The following is a 20,154-nucleotide window of genomic DNA, read 5'->3' as shown; positions in this document are numbered from 1 at the left end:
ATCCTCTTGTTTCAATGGCGTCGATCCTCTCTCTAGATTCAAACTTAATCTACAACATTGATAAAGTCTCATTCAAAAAAGAAGGAACACGATAATTTTTTCATCTTCGGTAGTAATAAGAGATCGATCATTTGTATTGTGTCGAGGCCTGATTAAAAGTTGAGAAAACTCCGATCGCTATAAAACTGCTCTTTGAATTATTCCAAGTTGGTCGGAGTTTCGAAGCAACGAATTTCATAAGCAATCAAAAAGGTTCAATGGCTTTGGGCCGCACTATATTTCCAGGGGAGAATGAAGAGATATATTTAGTATTAAGGGAAATCGAAGTGATCCTTCCATCAGATTCATCACTCGCGTCCCATCCAGTTGTCCTTTGATACGCGTTTCACATTTATTTTTCCATTAACCGCTTCGTTCCATGAAACTTGGACAGCTTTGATCGAACTTTTGAAGAACTTGAGCTGTGGCCAATCATTCATGCACGCGCTTAAATATAATTTAAGTTTGCGAATAAATTCTGTTGCTCAATCTGTACTGATTACAAACTTCGATATTCTCGATTTGAGAAGTCTATCTGGAATCTTCAAAGTCTTGTAATATACATCGACGAGAACTGCGAGTTTGTTGAATGTAACTGGAATATTACAAATTATACAGACGCTTGGAGAACCGTTTCGCTTGTTCGACATTGCCAGAAGTAACTGCATGAAAACGTAACGTCAATCTGATAATATTGTTCGTGAAAACGTTACGTTGATTAATGCAATTTATTATTAAAAGTCAATCATACAATTTGGAGGATTCATACTAAATTACTGACTATGATGTCGAACTTTGGGTAAAGTTTTCTCAACGTATACGTTTGGATACTAACCAAGTTTGCTTGCTCAAAAATCTCCATCTTTCCTTCCTTCTTCGCCCACATCAAAGACGTTTCCAAGCCTTTCACAATGATTGGACGAATACCATCATTAAGAGTTGCTTCTCTAAATCGCCGAGAACAGGAGTTATTAAAGAAGGTTGTATAATTATTGCTGAGTGAGTCAATATCATTAAAAGCTTCAGTTTGTGAGGGAAATACAATCTGAAGAGCGAAAGTAGAGGACCGTAAACATTTTAGATGAAGTAGCGCTCGCAGCATGGAAGAAGAGAAGTCAGCGATAACGCGGAATTGAGAGATGCGAAGATTGGAGTCGAGAGAACTGTGAAGACCCTTCGGATGAGTGAAATCGCATCAAGAACTGAAGGGCATTATACTCAACTCGACGAAGGGTTATTCTGACGACCCTTTTGCCAATGGTTGAGAAAGTCTTACGAGCATCTCACCTTTTCCCTATTCACATCTCTCCCTTGCATATCCTCTTACATTCGATAACGAGAAATCGTAAAATCTTCGTATATCTTAAAAGTTGCTCTCTGGTTATTTATTTCGCAGATCATTTGGAAGTTCATTCGACTGCAACCTTTATCAGAAGCGGAAGAATTTTTTTCTTTTAATTTTATTCAATTAAGGCCGAAACTACATCTCAGCTCGCCCCCGATTTAATGTTATAAAAATCCTTCTGAGAATGGAACTGCACTGAGATCGAAAAAAAAATCTAATAAAACATTCATTTTAAAAAGGGACTCTTCATTCGATGAATATCCGCTAAAAATGCGTACACTCGCCCTAGAAAATTAAACATTGCAGGAAATCCTGATCAAAATTAAATCTCCGTTTCGATCTAAAGTTTTTTTTCCCATTTGTCCATTATAGATTTAGAAAAAAAAGCGTTTATAGTGCCGATAACAAACTGAGGGAGAAACTAATCGACTCGTACATTATTATTTTGGTACAACAAGCATGAGCCAAAGATTTATTTCTTGACTCAAAAAAGAAGCAAAATAAATTGTTGGCTGATTGCATTTTTAAAGTTAGCTTATCGAGGCTGGCCACTACGCCAGTAGCTAATTATTCCTAAAACGTACATACTTGTCTCGATTCGTTAGCCCGAATTTTAATAATAGAGAAGCTCGAGTAAATTCACCGAAAGATCGGGTAGAAATAAGGGGCCATCGCGCATTCCAATTACGGATGACGCAACACACGGTGGAAGGAGTCGAGACGGCTCATAGCGTGAGTGTGTATTTGTATAGCTCGGTGCGACATCGATGTTCTCTTAGAATTGTATTAAGCAGTGGGCCGTGATCTTGTAAACAGAGGCATTTCCATGCCCAGGATTTCAACGAGGACTAATGGGCTTGATGATTAACGCTATTTCAGTCCCTTCTGTTAGTGGCTGATGCAATCCCGTCGAGACGTCGTCTCGTTGTCTTCGGATGGAGTGGCGTCATTAGCATCTTCTCTATTTCACTACCCAAATACACATTTCCTCCTTTTTCGTACACCGAGATTTTGATCACAATTTACGATCTCGTAAAAGCTTTAGACAAATATCAATATTAGCAACATCAGATATTAGCAAGGGATAAAAAAACAAATACAGAAATCCTTTACTCTTAATCAGAAAATGATAATATTTTTAAATAGCATTTTTTAATCTTATAATTAACATTCGAATTCGAAATCTGAAAGGAAACAAGATTCCGCTACGATGCGGATTGATCAGCGTTAGAATTGGACGGGTCAACACAAAATTTGACATTGACATTTAAGTATGAAATTTTGATAGGTCGGATATCATAGTTGAACGAAAAAAAATTACATGTCATGAAAAAGTTTGCTTTTGCATCCAGAAGAAGGTTTGAACGGATTTTGGAAAATCAGTGATTTCAATGTTTATTTTATAATAAAACCATACAAATATAAATGTATATTATTTTGATTCTTACTTTAACTGTCAAACTAGCTTACAAAAAAATGGAAAAAGATTCAAAAATGAACACGGGGCCTGTTGTCCCATGTAAATCTATGTTCTCTGCTTGTACAAAACACCTGATTGTTATTTACCACTCAAGTGCCATCTGGCGAGACACTGTGTCAATGTAAGAATCCCACTTTTATCACGGGGTATTTTTTAATGCATCAAAATGAGTTATAATTCTTATGAAATAATGAAAATTAGTATTATTAGTATTATTATCACAAAAACAAAATTTATATGAAATAAGAGTATTTTTTCTTCGTTTTTGTGCATAATTAATGAGGAAATCATGAAACGAAATTTCGGACAAACAAAATTTTTTTGTAGAGTCGTATTATGAATGATTTTCTTATTTTTGGAATCGACTCTGATGGTTTTGATTAAACTCTGCCAGTCAGCGCACTCTTATTTCTGATTTGGTATAGAAAATTTCCGGAACACCCTTTGCGCAAGGGGGGGTCAAATGACGCATACATGTGGAGCAGAGTTTGTGCAGCGTTGCATGAGTTTCAGGCCCAATATACACGAACAAACACATCGATACAGTGCTAGAGGTGTGCGGAGAGAGAATACACAAGGAGGCTGAGTAGGTCTCCCGTAATATTCTATCGAGCGAAATGTTTGCACGGCTTTGAAGGGGTGGGCTCACGGGGGTGGGGGTCGAGGACTCAATCGAGTTCTAGCGTCCTGGGCACTCTCTACCGGTTCCCGAAGCTCGTGCCGTGTCCTTTTCACCCTCCGCCTCCTTCCTCCACCCACGAGCCTTTGCTGGTCTCGTGAGACATTCGATAAACACTGGAGGAATGGAAGTTAAGCTTTCGCGTGACGGAAATACTCACTCGCTCGGTAACGCCCAGCCTTTCCTCTTCTTGCATAAATAATCGAGACACTCGACGATAGTTCAACTACTGCACTGTTAATTCGTTCTATAACAAAGATCGCGATCGCTCGATCCGAGCTGGAGGCTTGAAAAATTCATGAAAAAACTATTCGACCGGTTGGACGAACTCAGGGAATACAGCGAGGGAGGGACAATGTTCCAATAACTTTGGACGCTCACCCCAAACTCTGTGTATTATGAATTCACGGCTGCTTCATAATTAAAGGAGAGTGAATATGGCTCTTGTTCGCAAAACATTTCTTTCGGAGATTCAATGCGTTATTGTTATCGAACAACTGCATCTAGAACTTGGCAAAATGTCATGTTCTTTTAACACACATTCGTTGGGACCTGCCGCAGGACGTCTCTCGTTTTGGAGGATGGAAAAAATCAATCGGAAATCCGAGTCTCGTTCATTTAGTCCGAGCTCCCTCATAATAAATTTCAATTTCAATGGGATTATCGTGCATTAATCGGTGTCCATGAGTTCATGAGTTATCGAATCTACATTTCTGGTGTAAATTCGTTCGAATATCGTTAATGAGTTTTTCAAATGGCGAAATAAACTTTCGTCGCTCTCCCAATCATGCGAGCACGTCCTTTTTTCCAATTCCCTCTGCCCCTCCTCGGAATCTCTTATTGATTTAAACTGAAAATTTGCTGCATCAAATTTTTCAATATTCAAGCACTACTTGCATCAGATATTGAATGTTTAGCGGAGGCCATACGCGAAAGCCACATGCGTGTATTTCGATTTCTCTTTTTAGTTGAAAAACCTATTCGATAATCCTGCATCCCTTGGATCCTAGCCCTTTGCGGATACTCGTCCCTTTTGTGAATTTATCATTCTGCCGGACACTGCGTACACAGGCGTATATATTCCCGGGAGATACGCACACACCAACGGCCTGATAAATAGTGATAATGGACGCTGCAGAGAGAGAAACAGAAATACAAAGATAGGTTGGAACCGAGTGCAGTTACAACGCTATTGAATTTTTACATGCCAACGATTTCCTCGTCTAAAATAACAGAGATTTGGGATTTTTACGCTTTAATCCCCGTCGATGTTTCTGTTTTGTCCCTTTGTTGCTGCTTTTTTTCTCTGGCGCGACGAATTATTTTCCACCACCTTTTAACGATAACAATGTGAAACAAAGACATTTATTTTCAACCATCAATCTGCAGAGATTTCATGATAAATTTCAGAAGGTGATTAATCATGAGTATTCTTCAATAATAAATCGTTGTTTTCATGCACGATTGATAAAATTGAACTAACCTAAGACTAAAATAGATTATTTGTGACGAAGAATAATTCAAGCAACAGTAGCAAGCAAATCTTAATAAATGATAATTGGAAACATAATTTGTCTCGTTTCCTGCTTAGTTTTGAGATAAGCCAACGAAATAGGCAGTAGTTTTGACAAAGATGTGAGGATTCTGGGAAATCAAGATGCGACTATGAGGAAAAGTTAGAGTTTAAGGCGCTTGTTACGCTCGTCAATTACAATTTACCGTTTTCTCCTACGAGATTCCCCACATTCGAGGTAAGTAAGAGGAACTCCAAGAAAGAGAGACACGAGAGACAGATACACGCAGACAATCAAAAGCTAGTCAAGTTTTAGGCCGAGGCAGTCAGTCGCTAATGGAGTAGATAATGTGATTAAACTGACGAGAAAGGACTCGCAGCAACCCTCGGAAGCGAAGCTCCAGACGCAGGGGAGTTTACCCTGAGCGAGACTCTTAGGCTTCGCAATTGTTGCTCGCATACGTCGAAAAGATTGATCCTATTGTAGTTGACAAGATTTTTACTAAATTCTCCGAAGTATCGGAAACAGCTCGACTCTTTATGGCTCTACTCAAAAACAACGATGTTCCTAACAGCCCTACTCTCAAATTTGCAAAATCAATACAATGCAATATGTCTCCTCTTTTGCATTAATAATCTGTGTTATCCGCCTAGACGTGTTAAAGAGTAGAAACGTTATTCATGCATAAAATAAAAATCTTTAGCGTGGAAATGTTATCGAGTAGATTTATTAGAGTCAAGTTATGTTGCAGCGAGTCAAAAATTCTACTCGCAGTAAATTTATTCAACAACACCTTCTCCTCTAAATACATAAAGAGCGGAGTTGTTATCGAATGGAGCTGTGATGAATATAGTTATACATAGCTGCTAGAGCAACTCTATAGGTAGTCATTATCGATAACAACTCCGCTCCTTAAGGAGTTTCGGTACAAAAGTCTAAATATTAAGAAATTGATCAAATTTGGTGATAATGTTCTTCAACGTCAAGTGTGCGAAAACACAAATTTTTTCAAAATTTTCTTCTACTTAGTTATCGAGTAATTATGCGTATCTCATAATGAGTAGAGATATTGAAGATTATGGATTATACATGAATAGATGTAGAGATGTTATAAATTTTGGAGTAAAGACTTTAGAAGCAGAGTTGATTCGAGTAGAGACGTAAAAAGAGTATGGTTGTTATTCTGCTCTAAAGATGAAAATGCAAACGAAATTAAAAATGATCTAAATACAGAATTTTGACAAGCTATTGAGGCATTTTGATCATTCATATCAAAAATCGTAATCTTCAATGCATTATTTCGATTGCACTCAACATTTTTACTCGAAACTCATGTTAAGGAGGGTGGCTACGTTCGTCAAATTGATAAGAAATTGATCAAATTTGGTGATAATGTTCTTCAACATCAAGTGCGAAGACACAATTTTTTTCAAAATTTTCTTCTGCTTAGTTATCGAGTAATTACCCATTGAAGCAGATTTCTTATCCTCGGAATGTATACCTATATATATGGAAACGCTATGCTTATACACGTGAACTTTAGTGATCAATTACTCGATAACTGTGTAGAAGAAAAATCTTAAAAAATTTGTATTGTCAAATTTAACTCTAAAGAATATGTTCACCAAATTTTATTAAATTCTTATCATTTTGAAATTTTTAATGTATTTAACATGGTTTAGCATGGCAACATTGTATCGTCCCTAGCCACCCTCCTTAAATTGGAAGTAAATCAAACCAAGGGCTTGATACCAGCTTGTATACCCATGCTCAAAAATAAATTTATAATATACAATAATTCGAGAAAAGAACAGACATCGTTGAGTAACTGTCCCAATTCGATATTATCGTAAGAAATGAAAACGTGAAACGCCGATAAATTTCGTGGTTCACAAGGAGCTGATTTGCCGTTAGAATTTCGGAGGAGAATTGTCCCGGAAATAGGAGAAAACGAGAGGATCGTATGTGGTGGACAACAAAACGATGAGGAAGCAAAGTGGTGAGTCGGGGCTCGCAATCGGAATAAAAAAAAATACAAAGGAGAAAACTAAGGTGGAGCAAAGAGAGAGGGAGCGAGAGAGAGAATCGTTTATCACCTTCGTAGGTACGTACCTGACCTGGCTCTCGTCCATGAAACCGTAATTTTCAGCTCGCGTGCAAGCAGCTTCACTTCACCCACTTCCCTTCTATGAGCATCTTTCCATCCCCTTGGCACACACACACACACACACACACACAACCCCTTCAAAAGCATCTCATCGTGTTGGCGAGTACTTGCTGGCCCACGAATGCTCTAGGATTCTCGGATGTCACGAGAGTAGAACGTTCCAAGATCCTCTCGTGTCACATAATATCCTCGTTACTCCTGCTCCACCACGTTCAGGGTGAGTGTAAGGATCCGCCAAAGAGCCAAATATATAGAACGACCAATACAAGGAAAAAGAGAGTATAAAGACACGTGGACCATGACGAGAGAGACTCGATAAACTGCAACCCCTAACACCCTCTTATGCACCTCTCCGAAGACTCGGATGTCCTTTGCTATCAATCCTCTAGTCAGATTCCCTCGTCCATTCGTATCAGCTTTCAGACGGTCACTCTATTTCAATACGGATTCGACCGGTGGCCGCTCACTTTCCACCTGGATCCTCCGGATCTATCTACGAAAATATATATTCCGACTATTACACTTGCAATCGACGTATCTGCGTGATTATTTATTATTTCGATTCAATTATCAAATTGAACTGAGCCTCCATTTTACCTGACATTCGAGCCACGATCCGAAATAGATGCTGCAACTTTGGTGCTGGATTTAACTCAACTTCAGTCAATCAGTTAGGTTATTGATGTATCTCATGCGATTGCCTCGTCGACAGACTTATCCTTCTGTCCAATTTCATGACGAATTTAAACGTAAATTTCATTCTCAAATATATTCACTTATACATGATTACTCGATCAACGTCAACATCCGAAATTGAATTTGGGTCATTCCCATAAATAATTCATCCGTGACGTCTCGGAAAAATATTATATTTGAAATTCTGCTTAACATGGATAAAGTTAACTGCATCAAATTTTTAGTGCACCTGTTTTTTTGCTCATTCGATAAATGTCTCGAAATGTCGCTCACCGAAATAATTATCGGACTAAAAAATGACGTGTATATCCACACAATGATTATAAACCAGAAGATAAAGAGTCGAAAGCCACCTGACCGCGAGCGAAAAGGTAAAAGGGGGTTCTTCCCTTTCGCCTGGCGTGTCGAAGCGCCATTAGCGGCCTTGCAAAATAAGTGCCTGATTTGTTTCCCATAACGAGGAGGTTCCGACGAGCACTGCTGGTAACATTCTGGCTTAACGTAAAATGCCTCGGTTTTAACTTCGGTAAGTAAAGTGTCCGGAAAGGCTCGAAGTTAAAACGATAAAAAGAGGGCGGGCCAAAAATCGAAAAAAGAATCTACAGCGAGCACTTCAAGAAGCCACATAATGCAATCCAAAGAGCGGAACACAAATAAAACTACTCTCGCGTAAGTGCTTCCTGGAATTTGGAGGTTCCACATTTCCAGTCTAATTCTTATCACTTTTCCAACACAGATTCAGGAATCTTTATGCATGCCCACGTTGAAACCTACAAATTTTATCGCAGAATATTCATCACTCTTGATTGGATTCCTCTCATAAAATAAAAATAAGCCAAAATATCAATTCGCCTATCTAAAAGTATCCAAAATATGAAAATTCAAACACTAGATTTCATTTTTTGTTTTCTTTAATAATTTCCCATTATTTTCCATCATAATTTCGTTTACGGTTCATTGCGCCATACGGATACATTCATAATAAATGTGATGCTTTCTCGAATTAAAAAAAATCATCACGAAACCAATGAGAGTTTTCCGGAAAGTTAGGTCTGTTTGCAAACTAAATTTATGACCAACTGAGAGAGCTATTAAAAAGCAAAAAGGTTTTCTCTATAAATATATACCTTCCATTATTATCGTTAATCTATTGGTTGCGAAGCGGAAGTGGGAGTGAACGTGACCGAGTGGAGGCTTCTTCCATGTCCACATTATACACGAGCCCTCTGGGTTGTCGTTCCGACCAAGATATAGAAATATCTCGACAAAATAGGTCAATTAGGCAAAATGTTCGTGCCATGTTACTGGTCGTTGTCACTGTTCTTGATGATCCTATGTACTTTCAGTTTGTATATTTACATGCCCATGTATATTTACTTCGAGCTTTATGAGAACCGGAAAGGCGTCGTTGTAAATTCGGCAAGAGAAATCTCAGTTGACGCCTCCTGTATATCGATTATCCGTTTACTTGGCCACTGCAATGCACCACTCGAAGATTCGCTCTCTCCCCCTCTCTCTCTCTCTCTTGTACATCTCCCGTTGTATCGAATCTTATCTCTCATTTATTTTGTGATCCATTAATAAGTTCATTCAATCTGCCATTTTGACGAACAGAAATAATTCTCAACGTCCGTACAATCTGATTGGAAACCATAACGTGTTGTGTTGATTTGATAAACTATAGAAAATTGGGAAGCTTGTGATATTTTTTTGGGACTTGCATTCGCACAATAATACGATGAAATTCACAGGTTTCAACTCCGAGTGGAGTTTTAATGTTAATGAGATTGAAAAAGCGTTCTTTGACCTGTCTTAGATAAGAATATATTTACGTGCTATATATTATATCTATAACGTTGAGCCCCAAGCTCTTGAAACATCGACTCGAATACTCCTTGCTTCTCTTACTCTTCAATTTGCATTTCCACGACTCCTTTCCCCAATAGATACGAATGTAGATACGCGATTTACATTTCCATTTTCTCCTGCCTTCTGTAGCCCACTGCGTTACCCCTTAAGGTCTCTCTCTCTCTCTCTCTCTATTTTCGTACTTATTTTATGTCCTCGAAATACTCGCACTAGGAAAAACTCAGGTACACAAAGTTTTACTCGGATTCTCCCCGACTATTTACTCGAAGTGAAACTCGTGTGTTGTGATCGAAGTAGAGCTTTAGAACTTGGAAGATTCAATTCTCAGTACAATGGTCCAGACCGATGTGTTTTTAATCACATTTTTTGTCACCTACCTCTCTGGCTCGGAATTTCGAGAGCTGTTTTAATACTAATTTTCGGCTTGCGGCAGTGCCAGGATTTCAGAACTGCTCAGAGTCTTGAATCAAGATGAAAATTTCGGTTAATCGAGCAATCAAAGATTAAAAGAGATCTGACACGACTGAGCAATCGAGTGAAATAGAGTACACGTTGAGTGAATCGCGGAAACTTTTAGTTCTGTCAAGAGCAACAGTTGAATCGAATAGTGGGGTGTTACTACGTTTCCACGTTACGATGTTTCCTTACATGGATGAGAAGAGCGAAGGAGTTTAAACGGGAAAGAAAGAGAAGGAAAAAAGAGGGAAAGAGGAAAGATCGTAAAACAGCATCAGCGGAGCTCAAGTTATCGTCCAGGTCGCCAATTGATTACATGAATTATAGATGCTGAACTTATGGCGGTCTACGGGAAAGCACAGTACAAAATGGAAGTTGCTGCCCGGCATGTACGACACAAAAAGACTTCGTAGACCTCGAGATCTTACCAAGTAAACAGCCACCGCGTGCCGTACGTGTTTATCCTCTCACAGTCGTTAAAGTTGTCGCAGGAAGAATTAAGGTCCTTCCCAGCCCGCACGTATGCTTTTTTCTATTTCTATACATCGAGCTTTGTACGTTCCCATTTTTGTGGTTTATTTTTAGCTTCAGTCCCACGTGATATACCATGAAGATAAATTATTTGTCGTTACGAAAGCCCCCAATGAATTTATCCGTTTATCTCAACTTCTGTACACTGCTCACTTAGGTTGAATGTCCTTTGACATTTCGTGTTTGAGTCGACAAATTTCCTGAGAATCATATTTGCGTAGATTTCTTTTCGAATATCGATGAAATCGAGACGATAACGACAATAATTGTCATTCGCAAAGTTCGTCCAGAAGTTCTACTTTATGAACATTTGTGCCCAATGAAATTATTTCTCTTCCTGCGAACCTTAAATATAACAAAATATCGATATTCATCGAGATCATTCTAGAATTCCTAAAAGATAATTACTGAAGAGAAGGTTGATGAGAAATCGAAGCTGAACGGAATATAATCGCGCAGACAAGCAGTTACTCCGACTAAATCTCACGAATTTTAATTAGGTTGAGCGAATTATGCGGTCATTTCAATGAGGCATTTCTAGGACGACTGCAAACTTATTGCCCGAGCTAATCAGTTTAATACTCGTGGCAGAGAAAAAAATTCGAAAAAATTATACACAATGTATGACGAAGCTACAAGGCTTGGGAGCGACACTCGCGGACGAGCGTTTAAGAGATGTTTCATTAAGGTGGAATTTTCATTATCACTCGCATTCGCAGAGCCAAAGCAATGGACATGTGAGAAGGGGCTATGAGACGCGTATACACACCTCGTAAAAACGGTTAACGATCTCTCGTTTCTAGAAGGACGGATATCGCCTTTGCCAGAAGAAAAACGTCGGAGAGAGACGGGGAGACGAAGAGAGAGAGAGAGAGAGAGAGAGCAGGATGGAAAAGGAAAAAGGGAACTTAAGGTTCCACATGGTTTTCGAGGAAGGCACCGGCTGTTCGCAACGCTAAACTCTCTCATTTTTGTCGTTTCCTCATCGTCTTTCTCTCCTCTCCTTCGTAAACGTATAATAGGAACTCTCGTCTTTTCCCGCGGGCGTTAATGATCGCGCGTAAAACAGCTCATAAAATTCCACGCGTTTGAGAACGATTCTGGTATGGTGCAAGACAAACTCTTCTCTTTTTATCCCTCTCGCCCTTGCCCTTTCTCGGTCGCATTGCAATTACTGCAGTTGCGAGCATCTTTGAGAAAATATTTCATAAGAATACCTCCGAGAAAAACACTAAATCGAATTAAGTTGTTAAAGTATGAATAAGAAAAAAAAAACTTTATAATCCCATGAAACTTGCGTTCATCAGTGCTCAATACTTCGACTTGTAAAACGTATCAAAACTGCACGCTTGCGCAGAATAAAATAGACGAATAAAAATAATATTTATTCAATTTTCTGGCCCTCCTGGATGGTGGATTCACTTTGGAATGGGCCGGAAATTCGAAAAGCTGGAAACTCGATAAGAACGCCGCGAAGTAGTTAGTGCGCGAGATTCGAGAGTAGAAGAAGCAAAGAGCAACATGTACTCGGCTCTGGAAACGACCAAGTCGGTGCGACTGTCAAAAGTTTCGTTCACCTTCGCAGACTCGAATTGCCAATATAAAGTTCATAGACTCCGCCAACAAAAATATAAGTATACACCGAACTGAAGTAAAATATTTCGAAACAACTCATTGTACAAAAAATATAATAATATTGTATAACGGATGGTTATTTTCCATCATGCTCAATCGATGGAAGTTCTGTTAGAATCGCAATTCCTCAATGTGCCAGCAGAGCGGTAAGACATCTTATTTTTGCAGACCGTTCACTCTTTTTTCGAATATAAAATACATGCCCCGTCATAAATAAGTGAAAAAGAACGAAACCAAATTCTAATCTCGTTACCGCATCTTTCCTCTGCCTGAAATGTTCCAAGGAAAAAATTCACGGAGAATTATCCTCTGTAAACGATTTTCAAAGTGCTGGATTGAAAGATTTACCTTCGTTTTCCTTCTCCCACCCGAGTACATACTCGATGGAAGATCTTTGGCGACGACTCTCTCGGTGTCTCTGTCCGTAGCGCGTGGAACGCGACCTCGCAACCAGGTGTGAGTCGTTATTTATGAAAAAAAATCGATTTGGAGCATGCCAGAGCATATTTTAGAGTCCTCCTCGAGCCGGAGAGTCCATAAAATAGTTCGTCGAATAGTGAAACGACCCATGCGATATAAGCGACACGTATGTGTTGGTATAACGCGACTAGTGCATTCCGAAAAGACCCAGTGGATGCTTTTCGTCGTTTTAACCTACCAGGAATACGCCTCTTTCATTTTGACCGATATACATGTATTGTCAACTGTATACCAACTTTGTGTATTTTGGAGTTGGTAGGTCGTGTGTAACTTAGTCCTATGATTGACGGTTTCCCCTTCCGGTTTGCCATTCCGCACCGACCAATATATTGTAACTTCTCCGGGAAGTCCGCGGATATCCACGTGAAATTATTGGCTACCCTCGTCCATTTTGGATCGACCCATCAAGCCCCGTTCCCGAAACCCTCACCCTGCGAGAAGCTTTTCCACTCTTTTCAACCACAATATTTTTCAGAGACTTCATTCCAACGTGTTAAATTGGCAGGAAAGCAACCCTCCTCTTTACGGCTCTACCCAAAAACAACGCTGCCTCAAACAGCTCTACTCTCAAATTTGCAAAATCAATACAATGCAATTTGTCCCCTCTTTCGTCCCTAATAATCTGTGCTATCCATCTAGAGATGTTAAAGAGTAGAGACGTTATTTATGCATAAAGTAAACATCTTTAAAGTGGAAATGTCATCGAGTAGATTTATTTGAGTCGAGTTATGTTGTAGCGAATCGAAAATTCTGTTCTCAGTAAATGTATTCAACAACAGTTCTCGTCTAAATACATGTTTGAAGAGCGGAGTTTTTATCGAGCAGAGCTGCGATGAGTGTAGTCACAAATGACTGCTAGTTAACAACTCTATCGGTGGCCGTTCTCGATAACGACTCCGCTTCTTAATAACTGCAGATTATACATGAGTAGACGTGGAGATGTATGAATTTTGGAGTAAATACTTTAGAAGGAGAGTTGTTTTCGAGGAGAGGCGTAAAGAGGATGGTTTTGTTATTCTGTCGTTAAATTGATTATAAAAGTTCGCGAGAGATCTGGATATTGAAAGAGATCATTTTCCTGCGGTTGAGTAAAATTCGAAAATGTTCTTTTGTTTTCGTAAATAATACTTTTCGAGTAGAGATTGCCTGTCGTGCCAAAATAAATAAAACGTAATTGCTATTCAGCATTGAGTAAATAATCAGTTTCCCAAATCGGAGATATTAAACGATAAACTCGCGATTACTGTCATCAAAAGATAATGTATTAATCATTTCGATAGTTTGAACGTTCGAACTGAAGTAATGGAATCCGAAATGGATTCCGATAATTGGAAATGGAACATCAAACGTATGGCGGTAATGCGAATCGATCAATAAATCATCAACAATCAAGCTGATTAACCGTGCTCGTTGTTTCTTAATCGTAACGGAGTCGAGGCACGTAATCGTAATGGAAGTGAAAATCTGAAAATTCGTTCCCAAATAAGCGATCCGCAGAATAATCCAATTTATAAAATCTCATTTTATGAAATCTCGTTCAAGAAAATATTTCAACAATGAGAAATACCGCTGAAAAAGTACTTTGTCGATTAGCTCGAAACCCAGAAAATTCCGCATTTTCCTCATTGTCCTCGGCTGTGAAAATATGTCATTACCCTGAACGGCTTCGGAGTTTCGTGGGGCCGCAAACACGAAAGGTAACTCGAAGTAGAAAATACGAGCATTGACCACGGTGCACCTGCAACGATTCCCCGGGTGCAGTTGCTCAGCCGGTTTGAAACTAGGCTATATAATAGGTTGGCAACGGGTCATGAGGCACCCCGGTGCACCCTGGTGAGACGCCAGCGGCACTAGCTCAAGAGGAACAATGTAAACTCACGCGCTACACGCTTCTCGCGCCCCGTTCCATTCCAGACTCCAGGGTATTCAATTACTAACGAGAGCAGACTGCGCTACAAAGCAGTGCGAGTGTATATGCACACGCAGCCAACCGGGCCGAGGATCTCGCGCCTCGCAAAGAACCTTGTCACGCGTGCATTTTTAACGAGGCCACGAGCTTCTACTTCTCTTTCTCACTCACTCTGCTTCCAGCTTTGCCTCACCCGCCCATTCTCTTGCTCCCCACAAGTAACTCTGTCCCATCCGCCCAATTTTTTCCCCAACTCCTAGCGCTGCTCGGTATCCCGCGACGCTATCTCGCTCTCCGTCCGGACTCGGTCTCGTGCTCCTCTGCTTCGATCTTATTCCACTTCGATTTCTCCCCCCCCCCCCCCCCCCCCCCCCCCCCGCCCCGCCACGCCCTTCTCCTCATAGGCTCAGTCCCACGGGGAATTCTGTCCATGTCTGCCCAGAGCTTGCAGTGTGCTCCGAGAAGCATTAGCGCCCCTCGCAGCACCTCAACCCCGACGGCAAAAGCGTCTTCGAAAGCAGCCTCCTCGCACTCGGCGATGCCACGACGTTTAGGGACGCGAGGGAGGCCTGCCAGACTGACGCTCCCCAGGTGCACTCAGGTGAGCTTATGCGAACGGATTCGTGTGCTTGAAACCGTCTGGAATTCCCCGTTGCACCTGATACGCAATGCTATCCACCGTATACACGGCTGATATTACTCCCACATGTTCATCTGCCGTCGCAGTATAAGGGGCAAGTAATTATGCGATCGAGAGTCCTTGGCAGCTACCTCTTCGAATCCAAATGCATGTCGACAACTTCCGCTGCTCGAAACACACTGCTGTGTCATTAACGCAAATTCCTATATCCAATTAGCGATTCCAACTAATAACAAAAAAACTCACGATGAAAAACGAGCGAGCGAGGTAATCATTGCGACGCAGTAATCAACGAACCTCCGCATTTGCTGGGATTCGTTTATGTTTCTGCATCGATCAGCGTTCATTACTTTTACATTATACAGTTGCGAGGGCTTCTTGAAATTCATTTTATTCATAATATTCTTTGAAATATTCAGTGTCTCATGACGAAGTGCTTTTATTGTTGATTAAAACTAAAATTTTTTTGGATTCGTCCCTAATCTTTTTAATTCGTAAGAATTTTATATCGTTTCATCAAAATCAACTTTTCTCCACTTCCTCGTTCCCAGGGGCGGGGGTTCCTTGCTTATCCGAGATACTCGCGACAAGGCTTTTGCCGTATTCGACCCACTCGTGCCCGATCTCCCTGCCCTGTTGGGATGCCTGTTGAGCAGATTCCATCGCGTGTTGGGCTGCCTGTTGTGCCGATTCCATTGCCTCTTGGACCGCTACTCTCGCAGAATCAGTGGCTTTTGACGCCGCTTCCTGGGCTTGTTCGAACACTTCCCGAGCTTTTTCTTTTACTTCGTCCATCAAGCCGTGTAGTTTTTCCTTGTCGATTTGCGGTGCTGAGCTGTTCCTCTGAACAATCCAATAAAAAGGACGCTATGAATTCTTATTTCTTCTTGCACTCGAATTTTCAATTTCTAACTCGACGAAAACCTGACATTGTGCATCGAAATGTACTGCCAATTGAGATGGAACGCATCGAGGAGAGACTTGACACGAATCGATACGTCGATTCATGTCTGATCGCTCAAACACAGAATTCTACTTCAGTCCGAACGACGATCGAACACAATGTGAGTTTCAACCATTCACAGTACTAATGCGACCTTCGAATTCCATCCTCGAGCTAATGATCGCGATGACAGGAGACTTTACAACGAAAACGGTCGATCAGCGATAAAAAAAGTTACATAACAGATGTGACTCACAAAACTAGAATGAAATATTAGGAAAAGGAAAAAAGTTTCGGAGATCGGTCAAACTCTTGAAAAAATAACACCGCTGAACTCGAGAGGTTTATTCACTGGCGCAGTCGTGCTGGTGAAATAATACGAGAGAAAAAATCGCATAAAAAAGAGTAACCACTACAATAAAACACTCGAAATAGTAGTAAGTAACAATTGGACTAAAATAGAGATTGATTCATACCTGAACGAGGATAGAGAGCATAATAAAAATGACAAATGTATAAGTTTTCATGGCCGAGCTTGTACTCCCAATAAACTGTCAAACTCTGTACGCGCGGTTATGATAGTTTGAACGATTCGTACGTAACGAAACACACCGAGCGAGCTACAATGGCGATCTGTTAATCACTCGACGTTATAGTGAGCGGCATTTCGTATTTATTGCGAGGATGACTCGTTATACTCGGTGACCGGATGGAAGAACGATTATCAGCCTCGAGAATTGCCTCTCATCAGCGTTAAATTGTAACGCAACGCGATCATTATTCTCGACGGTTCACGTATAAAGCGAAAATGACACTTTGCATGCATTAGGTGAATATTGTTACAATAAAACTCCACACAGTCACGAAAGCCATCGTCGCACGCATTCACTTGGAACTTTGTACCGCTGCTATTCGACCTTCGACGATGAAAACTTATGCTGTACTTTCTTTTTTTTACGAGCCAGTAAATTAAAACAACAATTATATCACTTTTCGTTTTATATTTAACAGCCCATAGTCGTTCATTTAACACGCGATTTATTTGCCTCGAATAGCTTTTGTGGCATTTTTTTTTTCATCTTTTTTCTGCAACGCATTCATGACCTTGAGGTATTCTTTATTAATTCCCCTTCGAATTCGATCAAATGCTGCTCTTCAGTTTCGTTGCTTTCGACCGATTGTTCCAACATCCAAAATAATCTCCATTCGTGCAGTTCTCCAAATTCTGCAAGTTTTATCCTCAGTTCCTGCAATATCATTCCAGGGCCACTGAAATTAATTAACATTCGCAACGTCGCATATTCGAGGTTATGTGCGTGTAAATTGATATTCGAATGTATGTATCAGCAATGTATATATGCAGGCTGGCAAGCACATTCGAAAACTTTTTTTGCTAAGAGGATGTGAGTCAGAATGAGTATCAATATAATAAATTTACACACAAATTGAAAAGTACTCTTTTATTTCCACACATATTTTCGTATAGACGCCAAATCTTTTTTTAATAAAATAATATATAAAATCAGTAGCGCCTAAACCACATTTGTGATACTGTCAGTACACGGAGAGACTTTTATAACAAAAATTACTATGTTTTTATAGTTACGTCGGACCACATCGATATTATAATAATAATCGCTACAGAGTGTGTCAAATAATGCAAAAGTTTGGGGAACCATTACCACAGTTCATAGTAAATAATGCGCTGTACTATATCAAAAATAAAGACCGAGCGAATTTTGATCAAAAACATAGTAAATAATAAAATGATTTAATGAAAATTTAGGAGATAACATAGCAGTCGTTTCTCTGTGCTATACGAAAAATTGCTTAGTTTCGTATTTTCCCTTTTACCGCACTGAATTTTCCTCAATAACGTAGCAAAATTCATGCGCCCACCAATTATACGAGGCGTTACTAGTATAAACATGAAAATTAACCAGTGGCACATAGTAAAATTTCAAACAACTTGTCCAGTCCAATTCACCAATTTTTAACATTTCACCAAAGACACGAGTGACATTCAGATATCGATACATCGATTTTTAAATTTTTAATTTTGCCTGTCGTACATAGTAAAATTTGAGACACCTGCTTTCGACATCAAAATTACTATGCACTTTGGTGAAATGTAATAGAATGGCGATATAGAACAGCGCTGCTATAAAACATAGCAAATTTTTCTATGTATTCATCCGAAAAATTCGTATAAAAGTCTCTCCGTGTGGTATTCAAAAGAGACAGCACATCATTTTTGTTGTCTCTACGTCGTTTCTACGTCAAAAATCTTACAGCCTTCCTCTTTTGAAATAATATATGTCCAGATACTGGCGACACTGCTTCCTTTTTTTTCAAGGCTAAGCTATCGTTGTAAGTTTTTCGTACTGTAACTACTTCGAACGTTTTTGCCCACCTCTTGCTGATTCAATCGAGCTTTGTAAACCTTTTTGGTAACCAGCTTAACTTTCCAATAAAACCTTTGTTTCTTTTTCTTTCGGCATACTCGAAAACTAATGTATTTCACGCAGCTGATAAACTGTCAATGACATAATAATATGATCTGTTTTCGAATACAAATATACGCACTCACATGACAACGAAAAGCGACGTTGACAGATAACAGATCAAACGATGGTCTAATATTTTTATGACTATTGACGTAACTGAGGAGCTTCCTTAAACGCTACTAATAAAATTCTTGTTCTCCGATTGATGTCTTGAATTTTAATGCTGCACCTAACTTAGATGGACATTTATTTCAATTAATTTAGTTGTTAGAATAAAATAAGAAGAACGGGGCATTCCAAAATATTTTCAAGCGCGATTTTTCGGTTTATTATTTCTCACGTTTTACTTGGTTTTTTTTTCACTTTACAAAATAATTACACATTGTAACCAAGCCACTCACCGTTTAGATCGACTAGCTCAGTTGTGAGGGGTGGTTAAGGAGTTTCGGTACAGGCGATACAATGTTGCCATGCTAAACCATGCTAAAAACATAAAAAATTTCAAAAAGTTTAGAATTTTATAAAATTTGGTGAACATATTCTTTAGTGCCAAATTTGACAATACTAATTTTTTAAGATTTTTCTTCTACACAGTTATCGAGTAATTGATCACTAAAGTTTACGTGTATAAGCATAGCGTTTCCATATATATAGGTATACATTCCGGGCATAAGAAATATGCTTTAATGCGTAATTACTCGATAACTAAGTAGAAGAAAATTTTGAAAAAATTTGTGTCTTCGCACTTGATGTTGAAGAACATTATCACCAAATTTGATCAATTTCTTAATATTTTGACTTTTGTACCGAAACTCCTTAAATTATACGCGGCTTAGAACGCTTTTAGTTACGGATAGCGTTTGCGCGCGCTCGAGAAGGAAGGGAACCGTGAGGGGGCCATACCGAACTTGCATGCACAATTCACAATAATTTCTATGTTGACGCAAGGTAGACTTCCAAACTTACCTCTTAGATGCTGCTCAAAAAAAAGTCGGACACGAGGCGTAAAATCTTGACTTCAGTTTAATGGATCGGCGTGTGAAGTACGCAAGCCTGTACAATCTCCCTCGATCGCTGGGTCGTTGTGCGCTAACCGCGCAGTACAATATTTAATTCGCCTACTGGCGCTCGAAAAAACAATTCTCGCCCACTGGCGCTCGAAAAAACAATTCTCGCCTACTGGCGCTTTGAGCAAACTTTGCCTAACCGGCGGAAAAATTTCTTTGTAAAAATTTAGTCTATTCTGAGCTACGATAACCCTGGC

General features: G+C 39.6%; 1 protein-coding gene across 1 annotated transcript; it reads right to left on the bottom strand.

The window, feature by feature from the left end:
- Nucleotides 1-15,815: 15,815 nt before the first annotated feature.
- LOC122409579 (uncharacterized) lies at nt 15,816-17,060 on the bottom strand. Its single transcript, XM_043417254.1, has 2 exons — nt 16,860-17,060; nt 15,816-16,283 (listed from the first exon to the last, which is right to left on the bottom strand). The coding sequence occupies exons 1-2, from the start codon at nt 16,908-16,910 to the stop codon at nt 15,963-15,965; spliced, it is 372 nt and encodes a 123-aa protein (XP_043273189.1). The 5' UTR covers nt 16,911-17,060; the 3' UTR covers nt 15,816-15,962.
- Between the last annotated feature and the right edge of the window lie 3,094 nt (nt 17,061-20,154).

Source organism: Venturia canescens, chromosome 4 (assembly GCF_019457755.1).
Source record: "Venturia canescens isolate UGA chromosome 4, ASM1945775v1, whole genome shotgun sequence".
NCBI lineage: Eukaryota > Metazoa > Arthropoda > Insecta > Hymenoptera > Ichneumonidae > Venturia > Venturia canescens.
The sequence above is the reverse complement of the archived record's forward strand: the minus strand, read 5'-3'. Positions and strand labels throughout refer to the sequence as shown.

Coding starts and splice junctions, on each gene's coding strand:
- LOC122409579 (XM_043417254.1), bottom strand. CDS start 16,910: ATGAAAACTTATACATTTGTCATTTTTATTATGCTCTCTATCCTCGTT. Junction 16,284..16,859: donor TGCTCTCTATCCTCGTTCAG/GTATGAATCAAT, acceptor TGGATTGTTCAG/AGGAACAGCTCAGCACCGCA.